Source organism: Fundulus heteroclitus, chromosome 1 (assembly GCF_011125445.2).
Source record: "Fundulus heteroclitus isolate FHET01 chromosome 1, MU-UCD_Fhet_4.1, whole genome shotgun sequence".
Lineage (NCBI taxonomy): Eukaryota > Metazoa > Chordata > Actinopteri > Cyprinodontiformes > Fundulidae > Fundulus > Fundulus heteroclitus.
The window spans coordinates 23,864,634-23,890,411 of NC_046361.1; the positions used below are offsets into that span (position 1 = coordinate 23,864,634).

At 39.7% G+C, this 25,778-nt stretch overlaps 1 protein-coding gene across 2 annotated transcripts in view; it reads left to right on the plus strand.

The window, feature by feature from the left end:
* Positions 1-4,166: 4,166 nt before the first annotated feature.
* cacna2d3a (calcium channel, voltage-dependent, alpha 2/delta subunit 3a) overlaps positions 4,167-25,778 on the plus strand; it is a 186,614-nt gene continuing 165,002 nt past the window's right edge. For both annotated transcript variants that reach the window (XM_036138420.1, XM_036138425.1), the window contains exons 1-2: positions 4,167-4,868; positions 5,307-5,388. In XM_036138420.1, coding sequence (XP_035994313.1) covers positions 4,744-4,868; positions 5,307-5,388 — 207 coding nt within the window. In that variant the 5' untranslated portion in view covers positions 4,167-4,743. The remainder of the gene's footprint in view (positions 4,869-5,306; positions 5,389-25,778) is intronic.

A 25,778-nucleotide genomic window follows, 5' to 3' on the forward strand; every position in this document is an offset into this window, starting at 1 on the left:
ACAGGAAAATGAGAGCTCTGTCAATCAGGGAAAATGAAAGCTGTTGACAAAATCCAAATGTTGTAAGACTGTGCTCCTAGACTTGACATTCATTTCTGTTTAAAGGCATATAGCCACATAATATGCTTATAAAAAAGACCAAAAACCGTTCGATCACGATAAAAAAAGGTTATATACACCAAGCCTCCATCTTGATAGTGTTTTGATAGTCTACAGACGCAAAGTAGATTTTTGAGCTGAAAAATAATCCCCATTCAGGCGCGATGAACAAATATAAACAGATGTGGTGACATCTAGCGGCAGTATCAGAAAGCTATAATAATGCCGGTTTGCTTAATTTATAAATCAATTGTAAATAACGCCGGACCGAGCCTGAACCTCTGCAATGCCCCCGGCGTGATCGAAGACCAATGGGCTTCTGATCGCTCCTGGTCGTAAACAACAAATCAACAAATGGTCCTACTGCCATTTGCTGGACCACTGGGAGGAGCCAGAGGAGAATTTTATTTTTTTCCCCACATATTATCTGTCTCATTCTTTACTGTTAGGACATAGTGACACTTTTAACAACTATGTAAAAATACATTCATACAAAAGTTAGCTACTGTAGCTTTAATTCAGATCCAGCCAATCTTCTGAGATATGTCTCCAGTTTAGATGAACGGTAGTTCATGGAAATGTTATTATCTTCGGATGTTTGAGTTTTTTTTTTTTGTGTCTCGGTTTTCTTCATTTCCTTGTAGTTTACGTTCACGTTGCTGTCATTTTAGTTCATCCCTAAGTTTATTCTTGTGTTCTTGCTCATTTAGATATTATTTCTGTAAAGATCTGTTAGATATTTTCTCACTAGGTTTCTTGTTTATCTGTTGTTAATTAGTTTTCCTCATTCAGCTGCTCTGCCTTCCCTCTGCCACAGCTGATCCTCATCTCCTCTGATTACCTCTTCTGCTTTGCATGTCTAGTCTCTCTGTAAGTACCCTCCTGTAAGCACTCTACCCTCCCATATTTATGTGCTGTATTTTTTTTTCTTTTCAATTCTGTGTTGGTGCTATATGAGTAACTGACGTGCTGTTACGTTGCCATAGCCATCGTATTTCCTGTGTCACCATCATACTACATGAAATGTTCCTTTGAAGTATTATCAATATTCTCACCTCATCACCTCTGGTACCATCTGCATTTGGGTCTTATTAAAAGCTAGCCATGACAGAATAATCCGGCCACCAGAACCCATCACATTTAGCCTCTGATCATGACTCTCTTAGATTCACTTGCACTGCAGAGAGCAGCATTAGCTAGCTGTCTCTGCTCCTGTCCCAGAGGGTATGGCCACTGAGCATCCAGCCTCCGCTCCTGTCCTCAGGTTTCCAGTCAACGTCTGTGCTCCTAACTCTGAGATTCAGGACAATGCCTCTCCTCTTGGCCCCAGATGTAGGCCTCTACCTTTGCTTCTTTCCCCGAGGTTCTGACTAATACCTCACTTCCTATCCTGGAGGATCCAGCAAACATTTCCAAACTGTCTGCCATTACTTCATTCAATTGCTGCAGAAAATATCACTGCCACAAGATCTCTACTTCGCTGGAGGATTTGGCCAACTTCCTCTGTGTCCACCAGCAGCCTCTCCAGCAGCAGACATCTGAACCCTCTCCTTGGCTGTCTCCGAACCCCAGAGCCCTTGTCTCCTCTACGTTCCTGAGCTAAACTTGCCTTTGGTGTTAAAGACAGTGAAAGCTTCAAATGTGAGGCATTTTTCAAGGTCTGGACAGATATGGAAAATACATATAAATATTGGGATTTCAAAACATTACTCTCCATCCATCCCTTTTAAATGTAACCATTTAGAGGCTGTTTTAGTATTCAACTTAAAGAAGTCAGTTTATTACAATAATTAAATTCAAATTATAAAACTCAGAAATTTTATGTCTACATAGATTATAGTATATTTTTTATTTAAAATGCACCTTTCAGAACACTCAAGGACACTGTACAGAACAATAAAAAAAAAAACAATAAACATTGAAAGTTACAGTGAACTGACAATCCCAGAAAGTATGCACTTTTGAACAGATGGCTTTTGAGCTGAGACTTGAGCTGGTAGTATTGTGGATGTCTGGAAGGAGGGAATTCTAGAGTGTGGGAGCATAATGGGAGAACACTCTCCTCCTCGTGGTGCTGAGGTGGGAAGGAGGATTCACAGTGAAGTGAATAATGTTGCATAGATAAAAATTGGCGGAACGGGTGATGTGGCTAATGTAAGAGGTAAAACATAGAGTGCTATCAAGGATGACACCTATACTCTTCACCTGAGGTGAAGGGGGGGGGGGGGGGGGACTAATGAACCATCAAGGTAAAGGGGGAAACTGTCAGCTTTGGATAATATAGATTTGGTTCCTTCGAGGAGGATGTAAATTTTATCAATATTTAGTTTAAGGAAGTTGGAAAACCACAATTTTATTTCAGATATGCAGGAGATAATGGGAGAGGACGCGATTCTAGAATTTGGATAACATGAAAGATGGAGCTGGGTATCATCCGCATAACAGTGAAAATGGATGTTGAATTTCCAGAATATACTGTTGCTAGGAAAAAACGTATATAATGAAACGTAGGGGTCCCAGGACAGAGCCCTGGAGCACGTTAGTTGTGACAGGGGATGGGTGGGAACTAAAGGACTTAAGCTGAACAAGTGCGGCCAGTACGATAAGAATGAAACCAGTCAAGGGAGGTGTGAGTGATGTCAACTGGAGATAATCTTTGGAGAAGGACGGAGCGAGAAATTGTATCGATGGCCACACTCAGATCCACAAGAATGAGAATAGAGGTTAGACCAGAGTCAGCTGCCATCAGAAGATCATTGTGGATTCTTATGAAGGTGGTTTCAAGTACTGTGGCGGGAACAAAATAAACAATATGGAATTATTCATGAAGATTATTATGAGTTAAATGAGAATGAAGCTGGAAGACAACTGTTTTCAAGTACTTACTAAAACTTTACTAAAAGGTCAGTTACAAATGGGTGAAGATTATTGTAGTTGTCGGGATCTAAGGCAGATTTCTTCAGTATTGGATCGATAATGGCAGTATTGAAGAGAGTAGGAACAATTCCAGTGGTAAGTGAAGAGTGAATGATGGCTGTTATGAATGATACATGATTTTCAAAATATTTTACAGATAAAAAGAATTATTCAGCCCTTTTTACCCTTCTCTGACACTAATTGCAACCTACTGCCCAGAAGTCACCTAATTAGCAAGTAGTCTGCCTCTGTAAAACTTTATCTCATTATAAATCAAACTGTTCTTTGAAAGACCAAGGAACCCACCAGAAAGACACGCCACACTTTTCAGATTTATTTTTGCTTGATTGTGCTCTATTCTGTGTCAGTTTATCACAAAAATGCAAACAAAACATAGTGAAGTTCCTGTATAATATGATTGAACTTGATTTTGTAAAGTGCCTTGAGATGACATGTTTCATGATTTGGCACTATATACATAAATTGAATTGAATTGAATTGAAGTTTGTACTGAGACCAAAAAAAAAAGTTCAATGGGGAACAACAATTTTGATGGGCACTATATTCCAGCTGCAATACACAGATGTCAGAGCCACATTTGTCAAGTTTTGATATCCAAACATTGGATCAAGCCACATGCTGAGTTAGAACTGCGCTATTGAGGGAAAGTTGATCCCCCCTTCCAGTACTTTGCCAGAATCCCTGCTTCTTTGTGAAATGCAATCCATCACATAGGGTCTGTCGCCTGGGGGCTCTCATCCTCTTTCCCAACCCATATGTCCACGCACTGCCAGTGCCACAGCACTACTGAGAAGTGCATTTGGCATGCTTCAATGCAGCAGAACTGACTTATCATCTGGTTCTCCCCTTCTTACACTGGGCGGCCAACACCCCCACCCCACCCATTTCCTTACTTTTTCTTTTTCTCCTTCTATTATTCCTCCACTTTAGCGGCAGTTCCTGCTTGAGTGAACTGACCATCCAGTACAATACTTGATGTGTCCTGAAAGCTACAGACTACAGCTATTATGGCGATATTAGAGACCAAGTGTGTGTGTGTGTGTGTGTGTGTGTGTGTGTGTGTGTGTGAGGGGGGGGGGGGTGCTTGGTTGGGAGGCAGAATGAGTCAGGCAATCCCAAGTATGGCGTAATTCAACAACAATGCCGGATCCGTCACCAGCCTATATCCTCAGATCCTGAGAGGAAGGAGGAGAGAAAGTGGGGTTTTTGTGTGTGTGAGGGAGGGAGAGTGTGAGCGAGAGAGAGGAGGTTAGTCCCATCAGTCAGAAGGATGAGGCGTGCACTTGTGCGCTGCGTCGTTTGATGTTCTCCCTGGTTTCCCCCCTCCGAACCTCCAGAGTGGCTTTTTCAGAGGCTGGGGTGAGCAAATCAGAGCGGCTAAGAGGACTCTCTTTTTGCGGAAGGAGCGGAGGTCGAATTGGTGTATGGAAGCCCAGCCGTGTGTGCGACGCACCGGTCAGCGAAGCCGCACCGCTGCACTTTGGATAAGTCACTCACCGGGAGCACAGCCGTTCGCAAAGACGCATATTCGCGTCCCGCACCGGCTCATGAAGCTGAACTCAATGTCATGAATTATTTAGTAAATCAGTATAGGTGACTCCAGCGTCGCTCTTTGTATTCCTTCTCGTTACTGGAGTCTTTGAGGGTGGCAGCAATTAAAGCCAGAAACTCGTATTGTGCGCGCAGGAGGGGGTATCGGTGTCAAAGATGCAGGCGGGTCGGTGCTGTGTGGCTTCCAGCGCTTGGTTAATGTGGCTGCTTCTACTTTTCTTAACTCAAAACACCAGGGCTACTGGAGTTAGGGGCACCCACCAAAGCATCCCCCCGTCCGTGTAAGTACTTCATTGTACTTTTCCTCAAATGTGCCTCTTTTTAAAGCGGTGCCAAAATAGACTTAATTATTTTTTTTTCTTTTGATTGGAGTTCTATAAAAGTCCTGCCGCAATTGGTTTATTTGCTAAATATATTTAAATCACAATTTAATAGTACAACATATTTTCTTAGGAATTTTTGCATGAGGTGTCATTATTTTCCGAGAAGGTGGAAATATGAGCTAAAATGAGGAACTAAGAGTTTCAAGGCTTTTAAATCACTGATTTGTTTGAGTGTGTGTTATTTTGCACTGTATTGATTTTTTTTACTTACCTTTTAATTTACCGTTACTAACAGGGTTTATAGTTTTTTAAGTCACTGCTTTATATATATTGTATAGATATTTTCTGCAGTAATATCGTGATTTTTTTCATTATTCAATGTGTGCACACCTGTAGGGTGAAGCTATGGGCCTCTGCATTTGGTGGGGAGATAAAGTCCATCTCTGCAAAGTACTCGGGCTCCCAGCTGCTGCAAAAGGTTGGCCGATTTACCTCTTAAGTTAACTCACCAAATGTAAAATAAGAACAAAAATACTTAATAGTGAAAAAAGAGGTCTTCAAATTGCAGTAAGAGGTGTTTTTGTAGAACACGTTGCAAAGGTTTTTTTTAAGGATTCTCAAAATTCTTTGAAACGCGATTTATGCTTCAAGAAAAGAAATGTTTGATCTGCTAGTTCATATTGGTGTTTAAAATATGTTTAAAAACTATTTAGAAATGTAATCATGTTTATTATGCACAGTTGAAACTATGTGACTCTCTTAGAGTAATAATACCTCTGAAATCATGATTTACACTTTTATGTTGACATGTTCAATCAGCTTCTGAGCAGAGATGATTTTGAGTTCTGTAATTTCTCAGATTTTCACCTCTCATATTTAAGGATGTGCCATACTTCAGCCACTTGAGAATCGATAATGCACGTCAGCTTTGTAGGTGCAGATTTAAAAGCTTATTCAAAACATTTACCATTTAAATAGATGTCAGCTCTAAAGCACTCTGGCAGATCCGTTCAAATACACACTTACTCACACATATATTCATGCACGTTCACAAATTACAGTTTAGGAAAAGAGCAAATTTTATTGCTATCCAGCAGAGTGTTTCCTTCGTTTCCATCCCACCTCCTCTTATCTACCTTTTTATCCCTCTTTGCAATCTTTTCTCGTTCCTCTTCCACTCTGTTTTGTGGCATTAATGCAGGATTTGAGTGTGACAAAATGCAAATTTTGTCTAATGGAGGGTCAGTGGATGAAGCTTGAGTTAAAACTGGCTAATGGATAATTAGCGAATGAAAGGCCAAAATGAACTAACCTCTGAGTGAGGATGCAGACGCAGGACCACCGGTCTGGAGCCCTGGTGAAGGCAGGGAGAATCTCAAGACAAATAAGAGGTTTGACGTGATGCATCGACAGGACCTGCATCTGTCACTTACATGTGCCGTGCACACAGAATCAAAATCCCATTTCACTCGCATAGTGCTTATGGTCTCGAGGACACGTTGCATATTCACAAGCACAGTCACCCACATGCATGAGCATCAGTAAGTGATAAGGCAGATGAGTGGTGTTATCTTTTTGACAAGAAAAAAAAAAGGCAGTTCACCCCACTCATCTTTCTCTGCCTCCAAAAAGTAGATAACTCTCCCACAGAGTGACGACCTTCTTATAAATGCAAATGAGGACCGTGGGGTTAATTGAGCGAAGAAAGGCAGAGGGCCACTTTATCGACGAAGTGCATCTTTCGCACCAAAATTGTTGTGATGCAAATGCGTAGGTATTCGTATGGGTGCAGGCTGCATAAATCTATGCATAGATTTGAAAACATGTCCCAGCTTCCTGTATGTTGATGTCAGCCCAGTACAGTGCATGAGGAGGGGCTACAGCAGACCTGAGGGTACAAATGCTTTTAAACGGTGCAGGCAGACTGAGAGACATTATCTGTTGCACTTGGAGAGGAGGCTGGTATCGAGGAGAAAAGACTCTGAAATTCATGTGCATGTATGTGTTTGTGCGAGAGTGTGTGCAGGTTTCCCCCTGGGCATGGGACAGATGGACTCAGTCTCTCTTCAGTTCTCTTTCTGACCCCGGCGTAACTAAACTCCCACGGAAGTAGCACTTCATCTGCATAAGTTATACACACCAGACATGTTCAGACAAGTCTTTCTTTGATTATGTCTCAGGATGTTCTTCCTTGTTAGACATTTATGAAAATAAGACAGACTTTTTATTAGAAAGCAATAAAAAAGAAACAAAAACAAATGCCTTTTTGATCACATTATCTAGCTCACAAATTGTTAAAGAACTTTTGCAGATATGCTGTAAAGATAAAGTAAGTGATTGTTATTTGGATAGCACATTTCAAAGATGTAAACCACAAAACGCTTTGTGAAAAAAAAACAGAAAATAAAAAGATGAAAGAAAAGGTGGAAAGTAAAGTCAATGTATTTTAGTTGTAGAACTAGAGGTAATAAAGTGTGACCCATAATATTTTAGAAACCGGTACTTTTATTTAGGGAATACTTCGAGGATGTCAATCAGATACCAACGGCAAAGTCATTAGCCAGATGCGCTATTTTTTGACAGTGTTATACAGAGCAAAACACTAGGGCGATGTTGCTTCTTATTTACTGGATACTGATTTTGGAATCACAAGGTCAACAACATAAGTAATAGCCAAAAGAAACCCTCCCTAATGCCCAGGCTGCAAGCTCTATGCAGACCAAAACCGAGTAGATTGAACCCCTGGACAAATAGGCTGCAAGATACCATCAAAAAGTATAGGACACAGCAATATTTTTTTTTAAGTAAAACTAACAGTGAATAAAAATGTTGTAGACAGCATAATTATAACTGGAATAATAGATATGTTGTATTATTTGAGCAGCAGTAGCAATAAATGTTGCATTTCTGTTGTAAATAAAAAGCATTAGATTAATTTATGTTCTTCTAAGTGTTTTTGTAACTACGTTGATACTTTGAAGCTGTGGTATTTTTACTCAATCTTAACTGTGAGAATCTCATACTAACCAATCCCTAATCTGAATTGTGATTTTGTAAAAAATATGTCAACTCTTGTGTGTCTCCCGTTTTTCATCATGTTCCAAGATCAAATGCAACAAATTCAATGTGAGCTTTCCTTTGTGTTGCTGCTGCATGCATTTGACGCTTGACTTCCAGTTTAATTATCTTTAATAAGACTTACTCCTAACAAGAACGAAAGGACTTGTTAATTAAAATTGCTAACACAAAACCATGCAATAAACATCTTAATTATATTTAATTGAGGTGCAGTCCTAATCAAATACATTAAACGCTTAAACCGATATCTCTCCAAACAGATTATGGGAGGCTTTTCATCTTTTATGAATGAAAGCCGGTTTTTGAATGACATTTAAATATCTACATACAATAGATGTATAATTCTTAGCGGTTACTGGGTGTGATTGTATGCAGAGAAGATAATAAAAACAATATGTTTGAATTTGTATGGTTTTTAAACCTTAGTTACCTCTTCTCTTCTCACCTGACTGGATCTGTTGTCCCTTTTTCACAACCTTGCATGCTTCCAACATCCTTTGGAAACGGCTCTTGTTTCAAGGTTATGGCAGACAGGATCGCTGTCACTCCGTGAGTGCGTGTGAGTGTTTTTGTGCGTGTGTAAGGGTTTGTGTGTTATCCCTCATAAAAAAAATCAATGATTAATAGCAGTTTAAATTTGCAGCTAGAATCCCATGTTGGTCTTTGTTTCATGCATTCACATTGATATGAAGAAAGGTTTCAGCTTGAGAGACATTAAAAATCTAACCGCTACAGGAAGAATGAGCTTTGGGGTTTCTGCCTCTTCACTGTCGTTCTGTTTAAATCTTTAATTTCATGTATCATTGAGCAACCTGTCCAGACGAGCCAGCCTGGTAGTGACGGCTGGGTCTGTGTGTTCATTGCTGGTTGGGCGAGTATTTCTCCCCAAATGATGTTACGGTTTTGCTGGAATAAAAGCAGAAGGATGGTTTTTCTATACTGAAATAACTTCAACCCTCTTGGTAATGGAAGATACAAGAAAAATGATCAGTCAGTGTGGCTACAGCCATCCATGCGTGTCTGCTTTTCTATTTTGAAAAGCAGGACTTGCATCTAAGGGTGAGGAATTGGCAACCTGTGTGTGTGTGTGTGTGTGTGTGTGTGTGTGTGTGAGTGAGTGAGTGTGTGTGTGCGCGCTGAAATGCGTGTTCAAGTTTGCAAACCTACTTAAAGAATACTCGATTACACACACACACACACACACACACACACACACACACACACACACACACACAAACACCAGGGCTCTCATACAGATGCACATCTTCAGAGCTTAAGTGCGCAGGATGTTAGGAAGGTGTAATGATGTGTGACAAGACTCTGTTGGAATTTGTTTTAGCAAAGGAAAAGTTTTTTTTTTTTCTTCATGTGTCCTGTCGCAGCATTTCAAGCATACCATAACTGGTTGCCTACATGTGCCACGGCAGTTTTCCTCTATAAAACGGGTTTCTCAAGAAGGTGTCTTAATTACATTGACAATTAAATTCAGACACAATCCAGCATCAAAACAGACAAGCCAAATTAACCTGTGTTATTATGAGCTTCCACCATTTGGATTATTTGTCTGTATGTGTGTTGGGGTGTGTATATGTGTGAGGGTTGGTAAGCACATTTGTAGAAAGAAGCGTGTTTTTTTTTGAGTGGGTGTATGTGAGCAAATTTGTCACCTGGAAGCACTCTTGTAAGAGTTGTAAGAACAGCAGAAGGCCTGCAACCCACAAAACACAGGAGCATCAAAAAGACACGTGGACCTGGCTCTGGAATGCAGCAGCAGTCCCAGGCAGATAGACACAAGGTGTCAGTTCAGGGCAGCCATACAGAGGAAGGTCATCATTGATGCACAGGAGCCCCCACCCACAATGCTAGTGGAGACCCTCCAGACATCCACACACCTTCTGTCTCCGCCGAACCACTATTTGTTATCAATGCAGATGTACATGTCCGAAGTGCATTAAAATTGTGGCTGTGGCTGGGGTGTCCGAGACGCCACTGTTATCCACCGTAACCCCAAAACCCCGACAGTTTGTACCCTTTTGGCTTCTGAAATCGGAAATGGTGACACAACATGCCGCCTCCCAGTGGGTGCACCAACACCTATGTATTTATAAACTACTAATTCTAAGTCAGGAGAATGCTTTCATTTTTGATGTGAGGTTATTTGTGTGAATACGTAATTTATAAAAGAAATACTTGATGTTTGCTAATTAAAAGCCAAATTACTTACACACTGTCACTTTGAGTAGTCAATTTCTGAAAAAGAATGTTTGTGTGGTTTTATACACAGGGTCAAATTTAAATAATTTAAAAACAAGATAACCTTAGAATTGATAGAGGTTGTATAGTAAATTTACCATGATCTTTGCAGATCTAGATTTAAAATAATGTTCATTTAACCAATAACTTTATTTCAGGAATCTAAACAGTCTCTCAAAAAACAGTCATACAATGTAAAATAAACAAATAAAATGTTTTTTAACATTTGTTCAGAAAATGGCATATCAGATATTTGTATTCCTGGCATTAATCCATTAAAAATATTAGCTTTATCAACGTTACACAACTCAAACCCTTCTTGTAATTGCTAACCAGCTTCCTGCATGAATTTTGATATGCCTCTTTGCCATCACCCTAATATTTATCTCCCTCTACAGATTCAGGGTTCTGGCTGGGGCACTCAAACTGCTAATATTTCTTCTAGTCACCAGAAATATTTTGGGGAAATTAAAGATTACATTGAATAATTTAATAATTTGGGACTTAATTGCATACACTCTCCTTAATGGCCTCCAATTACTTTTTTGTCCAATTAAAAACTTTATATAAATATATTTTTTGTCATACTGCTGATGGAAGTACCTGTGATTGTGCTTGTTTGCTGCCAAAGGTGGGTGACGGCTGAAGCGTTCCAGTGTAGCAGTGTGTCAGTGCGCAGGAGACAGCTGCAGATTAGATTTAGCTTTGGGAAAATTGAATACCTGTCGGGTTTGGTTCAGCATGGCTGGAAACGAGTTGAGCAAAGAGGGTGTGTACGGGTGTGTGCTGGTGCCTGCTCTTCGCTAACCTCACCTTATCCTCTCACCTCCTCTTCTGTTTCCCTTTTCCTCCCTACCTGTTATCTGCTCATTTGAGGAGGGTGTGTTTGAGCTGAATTTGATTCTTTCCCTTCTTGCGGAATGAGAGGTTCGGGAAAGATGTGCTTATGTGTAAGTCACAACAGAAAGAATGAGAAGGTATTTTTATAGATAATTGCAATGTTAGTAGACAGGAGAGCAGCAGGTTGCTCTTCTTTCAATTTCTAGCTGGCCAGCTTTGGCCAACACAGACATCCACTCACAGTCTAATTTGCGCTTTGTTGCTGACAAAAGCAGCAATAAAGACTGTGTAAATCAAACACCCTGCCTTTACTACAGAGGGCTTAGCAGCAGGCCCTGTGCTCCCGGATTAAATGACTTCAATCCCTAAAGAGCTGAAATGCTGACAGAGTATGTCTAGGATTTGACAGTCAGTAAGTTTTGATGACTTGTTGTTTGATTTTGCCCCAGCCTCTCTGAACTAATTGCAAAAACAAAGTTAACTTGTGTTTACTGTTTTCCTTTACAATTCCTAATATGTCTTCAAAAGATGTCCAGTCTGCCATCGGAAAGATGCTTGCAAACCTTTTTGCTCTGATAGAATGATAAATGTAAGCGCTGAAGATAAACGTCCACGTTCATCTGTTTTTGGCTGCTCATTTCTGGATCTGCCTCTGCCGCTATTGGACTTTAGATAAACACATTTCACTCTGGTTACTCAAACATTAAAGGATAGATACACTCACACAGACACACATTCTCACAGAAATTTCTGTAATTATGACAGATCATCAACATGGTATGCTACGGACTTTACTGCAAACATTCTCCAATCGCTGAAGGGGTGGGACTAAAACTATTAAGCACATTAATGTGTGCAGTGTGGTGTGAAGGACTGTCTGCGACTTGCTGCTGTCCACATCAATCATTCAGCAACTTGTCTGAATCCGACCTGTGTGCTGTAGGTGAATATTTTACTAATGGAGAGATACACCTCAAACAGATAAATAACATCAGACCTCATTACAGCAGCTCCATCAATCAGGAATTTCACCTTGTGTGTCACAGCTTCTTCATGCTCTGTGCATACAGGCAGTCCTTTGAAAAAAAATGTCATAGCCCTTAAACTTTTTCACAATTTATGATGTTACAAACATAGACCTTAACCTGAACGAGATGGGATTTATGTGGTAGACCAACACAAAGTGCATTATTGTCAAGAGAATGTCATGGTTTTAGCTACCGCTCTGACCCACATGCATAGTACACTCAGGAGGCAGGAACATTTTAAACGGTTTATTGGAAAATAAGTGAAGATGGATGCCAGGTATTCGGGACTGAAACACTGAACGGGAGGTCAGCAACGCATCTAAGATGAATGAAATGATTTGAATTGAATAGTTCATCAAGTAATGCTGAGATGAAAAACTGACTTACATATGGAAGGAGGGAGATATGCTGGAGAGGAATGACTGGGGTCTTTAGAACTGAGCCAGAGGACCAGGGAAGGAGGAGAGTCAGGCACAGAGACTTGGTGACTGGATGAATGCAAGAGATTCAAAAGATAAAAAAAATAAAATGATGAAGATACAAAAGTTTGTATGAACTGATTGTCCTTCATGAGTCACAGATAACAAATAATGAGGTTATAAGGTGCTTTTGTGCAATGATAATTTGAGGCTTCATTTATAGAAATGTGCAATTAAATATTCTGAGATAATGTGTACACGAAACAATAACATTAGAGTGATTGTAACGTATGATAGGCTAGCAAAAGTGGTGGGATTTTAAAGTGTTGGACTTCAGTCTCCGATCAGGGGGCAATAGCTCTCAAAGCTCTCGGAAAGAAGCTCCCATACCATAGAGTTATGCTGATACATAGCACACTCTCTATGGTAGCTCTGTAGAAGTTTTTTAGCAGCTTAGTAGAATGACCAGTCCTTTTTCAGTTTCCTGAGGAAGAAGAGCCTTCTTCACCAGGTGGGAGGTGTTCAAAGTCCAGGAGAGGTCAGAGGAGATGTGAATGCCAGGAATCTAATGCTGTCCACATGCTCAACCACCTCCCCCTGTATGCAGAGTGGAGCGTGTCTAATCCTCCTGGACCTCCTGTAAGCTATTATTACCTTCATCATTGCACATTATACCTTATTAGGAGGGAGCATGGTATCTGTGAATGAAGACAACAAGTGTAATGGTTACAATCCTAAGGGAAGCCTAAACAGGGAGATACCACTGGTGACAGAGATGTGGCCAATCTAGGCACACTCCACCAAGGCCTGGTGCTGACTCCAATACGTTGGGTTGTCACTGCACCGACAGCAAGCAGTGTTCTCAGCCTCCTGTTTCATGTGGTTACATTTGCCTGGTGATGGAAACCAGAAGTTAGACCTTGGCCCTGACGGAAGTGCAAAGGTCTCACCATACCTGACAGATGAATTGTGGTCCTCTGTCCAAAATTATGTCAGAGGGGATTTCATAGAGTAGGAAAACATGGATAAACAGAAGTCTGGCAGTCTTAGCAAAAGATTGTCAGGTTTTGATTTGAGTTTGTTGGTGGACTGAAGTGCAGGCAAGAGTCTGAGAGTCGCATGTTAAATAGATTGGTGATTTATTAACAAACAAATAAGTAAACTTACACATGGCAGAAGGACCAGGGACCAGGAACAAGACCGGGTAAATACCAGAACAGAGGTTGCTTAAAAGAGGACGTAACATTGAGTATAACTGAGCTGACTGGCTGAATTTTGGGTCCAAATTCTGGTTCATTACAGACACAAGGAGAGACTTTTAAAGGATATTAAGTAGAGAAACAAGTGTAGCCAGTGTGGGAACTTTCTGGAACTGGCTCAGGACGAGAGACAGGTTAGTGGCTGTGAGTCCAACAGTGGGAGTGGGAGTTGTTAAGCACAGTATTAAAGCCACTAACTTCGCTTGAATCTGGTGTGTGGCACTAAATGAGTGGTTCCAGGAGGATCTCAGGTTGTCCTTTACTTGCAGAAGCTAGGTCCAAAACCTAACTAACTACAGTGGAGAATGTCTGGAGACAATCTAGGGTCATGCATGAGGATACTGAAGCAGAATGCGGTATCAGAGGGGGAATCCAACAGCCAAAGTCTGGACCAACGTCCAGAAGTACAGGAGGTATTGGCAGAGAGGCAGAGTCAAGCAACAGACTCAGGCAGATGTTCAGAAACTGAGAACCAACAGGAGAGTCCAACAAGGGCGAAGCAAACTGCCACGAGTCCAAACAAAAAACAGAGTCGCTCACGGAAGGCGGTAAAGGAATGCTGGAAGGTCTACTCACACTATGGTTTTTGAGAATTTGGCACCTGCACACTGGAGTAGACAGGAATTTATAGGCAACACATAGGTGAAGCAGTGCCAGTAATGAGAGTGATCACAGGTGCAGGAAATCAGGGGGAAAATAGCTAGAGCAGCACAGGGAAAGAGTGTAACGTCAGCAGTAGAGGCACAGAATCACAGCCAAAAGCTGTGAATGTTACACTAACTGAATAAATAGAAAGAAGGGAAGATAGAATAGAACAATTTAGCACAGGTGAAATGTGTAGAGATAATTAAGCTGAGGGAGAGAGAGCGATGATATTGGAGGGGAGCAGAACCTTACAGGAAAATGTGGTGAATTAACAGATATAACCACAACAACCAAAAAACAAACAACTTAACCAGGGTGGATGGAGGGGACCTTGGATTGAGGGCACAAACCTAAAAGCAAACAACCAAAGAAAACAGAATTCAGGAGGGTAGCCGTGAGGGAGTCCCAATGAAGCACACAGTCCTAGACGACGTCGGTGCAGGACGTGGACTGGAGGCTGGCAGTGCAGGATCCGTAGATGCTACAGTGTAGAACCACAATGCTGCAGGCTGGAAACCGGACCATGATACTGGAGGTTTGGAGACTAGATTTCTGGAACCATCAGACTGGCCATGGCTGAACCAGTGGAGCCCACAGCAGAGCTCTGGAGGCCAGGCATGAAGCAGATCCTCCAAGACACCATCCTCTGTGAATTCAGGAGCATCGACAGGGGCTGAGGCAGGGCCACTGGCAACCTTGGGTGTGGCATTGCCACTGGCAACCTTAAGTAAGGCATGGCCCCTGGCGACCTCAGGTGAGGCAGGGCCTCTGAAGCCCATGGGCGAGACCGGAACACTGAAGAGCTCAGGTGAGATATGATTACTGAAGACCTCCTTACCGGTAAACTCAGACAGGTGGGGAGCATCTATCTGGATCCGCACATTGGAGAGCTCCGCAATGTGAAGTGGATCTGCTTGGACCTCCACATCGGCTAACTTGGGAGCTTGGAAATGACAATGGAGTAAGAAAGATAGTTCATGCAGTGAGGGTTGTGAGGTTGATGAAGATGTATAGGAAGGTGCTGACTGTGACAGGGGAGGAGAAGAACCGGATGATGAGACTGCTGGCACATAATGGACTTTGGCACTCTGGTGGTTTAGGAGAGAATGTAGACTAAGTGCCTGAGGAACGTTTTCATGTTGCCGCCGGTGCTGTGTTGAGTATAGTTTCAACTTTTTGTTTGACTGCAGAGATTTCTCAGGCTAAAGACCTGTTATACTGCTGTTAATATTATATTTTATAACATTTTTCAATGTTGAAAAATTCTAGTGGTTAAAACCATTATTATTATATAACGTGTTGAACTTTTATAAAACGTAAAAGGGAGTGACTGCTTCAATGCATTTAGACAAAAAAAACAACAAAAGTTGTTGCTAATATTTTTTAATTCTTTAAATGGGGGCGCAACAGAAAATATTTGAAAACCTCTGGCTTAATTCGATCACAATAATATGTATTTTTATTCCAATCAGCACTTTATTCTGACAATTTATGTCCATGTAATCATAGCTTCAGTCATCCAAGAAATAGAAAGTCCCAAAAAGGTTAAAAGAACAAAGCAACTGGACTTCAGTTGAAAACGTTTCAGTGCTTTTACGCATGGGGTGCAAAGTGCATAGGGTGTTATTTTCGGGTGTCTTATTTTGTCATCTTTTACTCTGAAGAGAATAATGGCAGTCAAGAACAAGAAGGTTTTCACTGCTAGGGAGTTGATGGATTTGTTGCCAGCTGATTATCAGTTTGTGTCCAGTCAACTCTTCCTCAAACAAGAGGGACCTACTGTATCTAGACTGGGTTACCAGTGATTCTGATTATGAAAAGAAATGATAAGAAAGGTTGGTAATCGATTCTGCTAAGCCCTTGTTAGCAATTCTGTGGCTTACAAAGTACATGGAAATCCCGGCTCTGTCAATCAATTATACCTAATTTGCTACTTTAAATAATTGACACTAAAATTAACTCCATTTTAGTTATATAAACATTGCCATCTTTAACTTGACGCTGTTATTTCTCTTTTACAAATAGTTACCGAAACTTTGGAAAAAATTTGCATGTCACTGTACTTTCTCAGATTACCTACCCCTTTATTTCTGCATCAACTCTGGTAACTCACATACATAAAAAGGTACACCCTTCTCACAGACTGTGATATCGCTGCCAACACCAGCTCAGCAGGACAGCAGTGGCCCCACCTTTTGACCTTCACCAGCATTTGGCTCATTCTCACAGAAACCTGAGTGCAGCATGATGTGGCAAAATACAACAAAAGAAAAAAAACAACACGTATCAAGAAAAACTCCCTAAAACATTTCACCAAAACTAGTACATTTTATTTGTTTAACACAATTTTATTTCCTTCCTTTTGACTCGTATAGAATGCAGTTCTTGCTTAGCGCCCTGCTCTGGCCAGTGTTCTGATAAGCCTGAAGTATTGCTGAGCAGTGGGAAAGAGACAAACGATCACTTACACACAGAGGAGCCATACTGGTCGATGTTGAGCATTATTGATCAAACAGTATCATTTTACTCATGCTGTAACTGTACCACATACGCCTCCATAACATTCAATTCCAGGAGCATTACTGTCACCGACATTATTCCAGTGACTTATTATGCATTGGTAGAATGACTTCATCCTAAAAAAGAAGAAGAAAAAAAATACATCACAGATATTACCGTATGAGAAAGTTAGAAAGAGACCGATGTAAATTTAGTTCCTGGCAAGACCTTTTTGCTTTCTATCAACTGTCATGTTTGATGTGTTACTGTGACCCAAAAATGCATAAACACACAGCAAAAAAACGTGACTTTAGTAAGAGGTTTATTTTAGATTTGATTAATATAATAAGCAGTGATCTGTGGAGCAGCCAGAAAAATCATGTGGATGAAATGAGAACAAAGTTGGAGAGGCTCAGGAGAGTTTTTTGAAGATTTGCAGTTTTTTGTAACAACCTTGTAGCAGAGAGGTTACTGACACAGAGGTTATGCTGAGAATCCCAGAGGGGCTGAATGAGAAAGATGACAGGTAGGTGGTGGTGAGTACTAGGTCTGTATTTTTCTTTGCAGGCTTGCAGATCTCAAGAGGATATTTGAAGGCAGGGGCAGACAACCAGGTGAGTGAAAGTAGTTTATCCAGGTAAGTAGAATCAGCCCAGCGCCCCTATTGGTAAAGTTTTTCTTTATTTCAATATAACTATTGTTGATATTGTCTAATTCAAAAAGTACCTTGATAATCCAGAGAATATTCAGGTGGTTGCCTAGATGTGAGTTCCTGGATCGCAAATCTAGGACAAAGGGAAGAAAGGAATAAGTAACTCGTAATCTCATAGGAAATTATAAGTTTGACCTTGAATAAAATGGTAGAATCTGGCCATGCTGTATTGTCCTGCCAGTTTTTTTAATTTTAAGATGATGGACTGCAGGTAAGTGAGCATATTTACATGAACACAGAATAATGGCACAGAAAGGACTGAGAGAAAGAGGAACACAAAGGGAAACATAAGGCAGCACACTACCCGCCCAGGACTATAATATACATTTTAAGATGTTCTGAAAACCCAAAAAAATCATTAGCATTATCTTGCTGACTGTGGCTGGTATTCTAAACAATAAGAACTGACTTCCCAGAGTTATTGAATAAGGAGACAGCGGAGTGATGAAGTTCCAGCACTTTTTTTGAGAAACAGAGCAGAGATCACATAGATGGAAAGTAATCGCACCCCCACGGTCCCGCTGCAGTCTGCGTCTGTCTGTCTCTGCCCCTCCTCGCATTCGGCTCTGCCTAATACCTGATAGTGGCCTTGGAATGAGAAAAAAAAACAAAGACAGTCTGTCCTAGACAATCAACATCCCGCACAGTAGTTACGCAGCATTTGGCCTTGCAATCAGCAAACTGTGGATCTAATACACAGCCATCATGTCTCCAAGCCTCCTATGTCCGAGTGACATGAGGCCATAGTGACTTCAGAATAATACTCCATTAACACTGACACAACAAACAAACAAACACATACTAGTAATTTATGCCAATCTCACAACTTCAAAATGAGTTTGGTTTTTGCAACTAAATCTTACAAGTCAACTGTATTGCTACCGATGTCAATAAATATCTTAACAAGCTAAAAAAACTTCTACTGAGCAACAAATCTTTCATTTTAACAGCCTGTATACAAGGTAAATATCTCAGAATAAAGTTTAGAAAACCTTTTCTCGGCATATTGCATACTGGAATCCATAAACACAATATTTTTGTCTTTGTTTACAAAGCCATCCTAAATGCTGTTATTGGGTTTACATTAAAACATTAAACATAGTACTTATGATAAAATCCAAATATTTTATACACATTTTAAAAATGTACAACTTCCTCTAAAGCCCCAGTGTGTAAGATTTACACCCATCTAGAGGTCTGCTAAAAGAATTATAAATTACCTCACCATTAAGCATGTAATATTTACTACAAAAGCCACAGAGTGTAATAAATATGACAATATCAACAAGTATGTCATCCATGTATCTGGTACCAAGCTACTGCTAAGAGCTAGTAGCTACGGTCATTGTGTGAAATGATTTTTGGCGCTGTTGCTAAGTCAGCATATTATAAGCGAGTTTGAGCTTGTTCTTTTCTAAAGTTGCTTGTAGATTCCATGAGTTGCAGGTTGTGTTTTTTTTTACGCAAATGGCATCTGTATATGCATGTGGTTTTTATAAACTACTCACTCTAAGCTATGAGAACACTTTCAGTTTTGATACAATTGTTATTAGGCTTTGGCAGAATATGTATTTCTGAAAGCAATACTTGATCTTTGCTAATTAAAAAGCCAATTTAGTTACACACTGACCCTTTAATATCTTATTGGAATATTTAAAAAATATATTCATATATTATATATATATTCACACTGAACAGCATCAAATCTCATGTTGCTGGTTGAGGACTCATGTGAAAACATTGGCTGTTGCAGACAATTAGCTTTAAAACCTAAAATAAAATAAAATATGCAGGTTGGTCTTTGCACAGGCTAAACAAGCCAAGAAGCACAGGAAATGAAACAGGCATGAGACATGCAGTCAATGGCAGAATCTAGCTATGAGTAATGGTAACAAGTGAGCTCAAGTACAGAGGCAAGGGTGGAGTAATGACAAATGAATCAAAGTAGCTAATCAGAGAAAATGTGTAACGGCGGAGGCAGAATGAACCCAGTGAAACTGTTACAGTGAGACTAGAGCAGGAGTTTCCAGAGTGCCATATGTGGCCCCCCCAATTGCAATTAATAAATGACTTGGCCAACCAGCATAGATGGCTGATACAGATACACTTTTTTAATTTTACTTTTACTACAGATGTTGTGCCATTATACACTGTTTTAATTTATTTCATATTTAATAAATAACCCTAATGGGCTGTTAGGTATTGTCCAGTGAATATACTAGCCCAATCAGCTGATATCAGGACAATAGTTGAAAGGATGATATGAGCACTGGCATCCCTTTAACAGCAAACTCTGCACACATATGGAATAAATGATAGACAAACCTTCAAGTGCGAGAATTTATTAACAGACAATGAACATCCATAGGACACCACTATAGAATGCTGATTTATCTGAATAAACACTATATTTCAATCAACAAATCCTCTCTACTGGGCTAGTCAAGGCTAACTAAGCTACTTAGTAAAATTAAGATAACAAGAAGCTAAGGAACTATGTACACACAAAGGAAACAAATGAAAAATAAAAATAGTTGAAAACCATCATCAGAATAATTCAGAATGGTTCATTGCAGATCCAAGTTAGAGAACCAAAGTTCATCTTATAGACTGTGGAATGAGATCAGATTAGTTTAACTAATTTAGAACAACATTTGGTATGTGTTACAACCCATTCACAATGTAAATTCTGAGTTAAACAAAACATTATTTGAGAAAATAACATTTTAAAGAATGATTTACCCAGTAAAATCCATAACCTTTAGGACACTTGATTTTATTAATGCAATTATTTCTCTGGGAAGCTAGGGGGCGCTGTAGTGATCAGTCGTTAGCTTTAGGGGTAATCCTAAAGTTACACAAAACACCATTAAATCGAAATTAAGCTTGATGTACTAGTGCATTCGCGTTGTGGAAGCTGGGACCTCCCTGGCATAGCTGCTTCTAGTGAGGACCAATGGAGGTTGTAGCAGGCGACTTCAGATCAGCTTTCCTGTTAGCTTGGCCTGGCCGCAGGAGAGGAGAGCGCTTCACACTGTTCCGACTAAGTTTAGATTAGATTAGATTAGATAGAACTTTATTGATCTCACAATGGAGAAATTCACTTGTGAAATTCAGCTTTCCTACAACAGTTAGCCTGACTGGCACTGCAAATGTTTGTGGGTTCCCAAAACCCATTTGAACCCAGTTGGCTGTCTCCCCGGTGTGAACCACTCGTCATGAGGGCTCACAGGCAGAGATGAGAGTGTTCTCCCCAATGCGGCTAAGCAGCAGGCAAAAGAGTGCGATTGTAGCATGGCCAGGGGGCTTTACACAGTGGCCCCCCTGCTGTGAGAACAGTGACTCGGGAGGGGTGACTGCAACAGTCCCTTACATTTATTGTGGCCTTAGAGTCAGGCCTTACGTTATTTTCCTGTTGGCTGATTTCACAACACAGAGAAGTTAAAATCTTACAACAGAAAATGTTAGGTGCAACACAAAGCATTTGTTTTTTTAATAACCACACTTTTTACTTTCTCTTTGAAATTATTGTAAATAGAACCACTTCTATCCAATAACTGTCCCTCAAATGCAGACTTTAATGCACCGTGAATTAATTCATAAATTAAACTAGTCTCAATACGAACAAGTTTTCAAAGAAAGACAGACCAAAATCCTGTTCTTGTATGTATGTATATATATATATATATATATATATATATATATATATATATATATATATATATATACCTTTCTCTGACTTGTGTAGTAAAAGTAAAACCCTTTAACTAATAAAATGACAAAGAACTCCAGTAGATTGTAGACATTTACAGGGACCAAATCAACCTTTTTTACCATACTATTAGTAATTTACTCTTAAAAAAAAAAAAAAAACTTCTGCAGAAAATGGATACATACAAAACTGTATGGAAAACGAAACACATCAGGTACGCTCTGCCACTGTAACTATACAGAAGATAAACAGGTGGTATGGTAAAATGGCTGATCTCAGATTCTTTGCTTTCACTGGGTGTGATAAATTTGTATGTCTGTCCTTTGTTGAACTAGAGAGAAATATGTACAAGCATATGTTAAAAGACTTCCTACATTTCAGGTATTTTATTCTGGTACAATTTTTTTTATACATTCTACCTGAGTACATGAAATTGTTTTGACAGTTTTCTATATATATATATATATATATATGTATATATATATATATATATATATATATATATATATATATATATATATATATATATATAGATATAGATATAGATATAGATAGATAGATAGATAGATATATAGATAGATAGATAGATAGATAGATAGATAGATAGATAGATAGATAGATAGATAGATAGATAGATAGATAGATAGATAGATGTATCATATATTTAAAAAAAACAACAACTTCATTCTGAAGGTGTGGTTGCTTTTATTTTGCTGTGTCAGTGCGCCACAGTCAATTACATGTACAGGAAACACTGGAATACAACAATTTAGACCTATGCTGTGCAAGTAAAATTCCAGTGAAGTTGTTGGGCCACGTTTCACAGCAGCAGTGGACCGTTGAGGAATTGACATAGGCTGTTGTCAGTGGCAGGCTGTTGGCCCTTTTTGGCTCTCCACATTTCTGTGGGCAAGCTGTTTATTCAACAATGACAACTTACTTTGGCTGAATTGTCTTCAGCCAACGTCTTGAATTTAGCTTCTAACTCCAAGTCCTCCTCTCTTGACTTGGCAACCTGTGTGAAACTCTCTTAAGAGGATGAAGTGGGAGGTTTTGTGTTGTTGCGATTTGAAACACTACTTATCATCATTACTTATTGCTCCTTTGACGTTGCTCTATATAATCATGTGTTTTTACTGCACATTTTATATTTAACATAATATTTGTCTGATGTACAAAACATGGTGAGGCCACAGGAGAGCATCTGGAGGATGCAGAAAATGACTTATTTGTCAAATGCTAAAAGAAAATACCAGCATCCTGGTTGTCTTAATTCTGAGGGAATTATTTTAGTTTGTAGAGAGCCTAGCACTGTGTTACTGCGAAGTGAAGGGGGGGCATACTCACCTTTTTGGACCTCCTTGATTCCATTCATGGTCCTAAGTGGGCTGACGTCAATCTGACTGATTGGGTACACCCTAAGACTATCACAAGGCCAGCATAGTGGTAACTAAATATGCAGATACAAAAATTCACTCCAAACAGTGTTTTTCGATCCAACTTAACCTGCATGTTTTTAGACTTTGAAAACAAACACATGTACCTACAGAAAATCCACAAATGCAACAGAACCAGCAGATCCATTCTAGTCTGACTTAATTTAGAGGAAGACTCTTGATGTGTGGACATTGATATAGCATGACATTCTGAATCTAATGAAGAAATGTTAGTGCAGTTTTAACTGAAATATTTTATGTCTCCATCAGCCTGTCCAGATTTCCTTTTATCAATACCACATTTGTAGCAGAGATGATAATCTGAGACTTTTAAATCACAATTTAGCAAGCTGCATTCTTCTGGCCATAACAGAACAATAACCAATCAAAGGAAAGGTTGTAATGTCCTTATGAAGCCTGACACATGGTCCAATTATGTATTATTTCACTGACCGGAGTACGTTGGTGTGTTGATATGAATTTCAATCTGAAAAACTCACACAGAAAGAAAAGGCAATTAGAAGAATTTTATTGATAAAATATTTTAAGAGTTTGGCGCTCAGACCTCGGCAGGAAAAATTCACGCTGAATTATACTTGAATATGCATTAGCAGGCGTATGAGAATAGGGATATTTCCCCCCGGGTCTGAAACTGGTGGTGGAGTGGAGATAAGCAAAGTTTGTTCAGTCCATATGATGATCTGTTTGAGCTAGATGTCCAACTTGATAAACACAGGTTTGCATGAACTGTCCATGATGAGCAAGCATGAAGCGACTGTGGAGAGAAAAAACTCCCCCTTGGGAAGAAACCTCTGGCAGAACCAGGCTCAGCATGGCGGTCTTCTGCCGGACCGTTTTAAGGAGTGACTGGGAATTCCATAAGAGTCTGGGATGAATTACACTCTGATAGGGACGAGGTTGAAGGAGGACTGTAGGAAAGCCAGGCGGAGCTTGGTACGATGGTGGAGAAGGGGATGGAGGTGGGTTGAAACCGGTCGACAGAGTCCAAACCGGACACGCGCAGCCACTGCTTGCTCGCTGAGGAGAAGGCCGAGATGAGGATGTGGAGTTCTTTTTAAGATGAACCCAGGATGCTGATTGGCTTCGAGGAGGAGCAGTTCAAAGCTGATTGGCTTGTGTCGGAGGCGGATGAGTCCCTGATTGATGGAGGTAGGCAATAGAGTTTCTTCAGTCTGAATTTTCGCTTAAGCTGCATTTGTATGTATTAAAAGGCTGTAAACTTTCTGCAATGAAAACCTTCCCACCTGGCTCCTTGTGGCAACCTGTTTCCAATGATCTCCCTTTTCCACACAGCATTCATTAAATTTATTGACTCAAAAAATATTTCTTCATTTATCACCACTGATAAATAGTTTTTTGGTGCATAAGGCATTGATGGGGTGTGGTCAGTCAGGCAAAACAAAAAAAAATCCATGATTCTTGACATTTTAAATAATGACTTGTTCTTATATTTGATTAGCTTTATTTACATTTAGCAGTGTGTGTTTTACAACATGTGAGAAGCTTTTCTATGCTTAAAGACACATGACTCAGAGCAGCTTGCTTTTGAGACAAAGAGGACAAGCATGAAATTAATTGTTCCACTTCATCTCCGGCCAGCACTTTTCTTTTGAGGAAACAATTTGTTTGCTCAAATACAGGGCAGGGAAAGGGGTGGGGGTTCTGATGTTTCACAGATATTCTGTGATGTGATAGTGATTTCCTGCCGTGGAATTTGGTTGACACTTCTATTCCGGACCCACAGATATAAAAACTCTCTCTCAAAGAAAGCACAATTCAACATCAGTCAGATTTCAGACACCCTATATTCTATCCGGATTTCTGCACACAAACAGAGACAGTTGCTGTACTGACCCACTGACTTTGTGGCAGGAAACAGAATTAACTTCAAGCACCTGACACCCTGAGGTCCTGCCTCTTCTCTTTTCCTCCCCTTACTTCAGTTCCACTTGTCTATCCACCCCCTGCCGTCTCCTCCTCCATGAGTCGTGTTCGGTTTAATTACAAACATGGCTTTGGGGAATCGGTGCCCCTTCGTATTAAATCGGGAAACTGCAAGACGTTGCTTTTCCTCAAAATGCTTAAAAATATAAATTTCAAAGGATGGAGTTTGAATTAAAGAAGACATGCACCTGAAACAAACCAGTGATTGTTTTCAGAGAAAAAAAAAATCATCTACTTGTTACAGATTTCTATACTGGGTTTAATCAAACAATTTTGCAAGCTCTATGAGTTTTTTATGATTTCATTAAATTCTTATTGGAAAAATAATAACTGGTGTTTAGACTGTTTAATCATTTCTTTTAGACCTACTCTTTACTTAGTTTAAATTACAATTGGTATTTCTTTCTGATAACTATGATGGTGTAGTGTAAATATAGTAAATGACAATCCATAAAAAAGCTTACATTTACATTTAAAGGATTATAACAAAAACTTTTTAAAGTGTGTAATAGAAACAAGTGACCCATGACTCAAGAACTGATTTTCAACAGATCCCCTCAAAATTTCTTCAGAAGACGATGGACCTATTCAAAACAACATTTTGCTTTAGCACATTGTGCCCAGGGAGCTCAAAATATCAGAAGATTGTGGCATTGACAGGGTGTTTTTAAAATATCACCTGCTAGGTTTCTCATTCCCCCCCTCATTAGAGTGAAAAAGTTTCATGTAAGTAGATCACCTCATTTTGAAAATGTAGGAATGCAGAAAGCTCTAAAGTTAGCCATAGTTAGATGTAATATGAATTTTAATTATAAATTTTTTAAACCTTGAAAGTGAACAAGCCTTTTGTTCAATAGACTGATTAGATGTTACAAAAATAAAAAAAAGACGAATCAGCCCTTGCATAAGATTGTTATGACATTATCAATGTATTGCCTATATTATGGGACAATAGAGAAGACTATCACAGTTTTAAAATTTAAACATCTGCTTATGATTGGTTGATCAGTTTCCTCTGAATA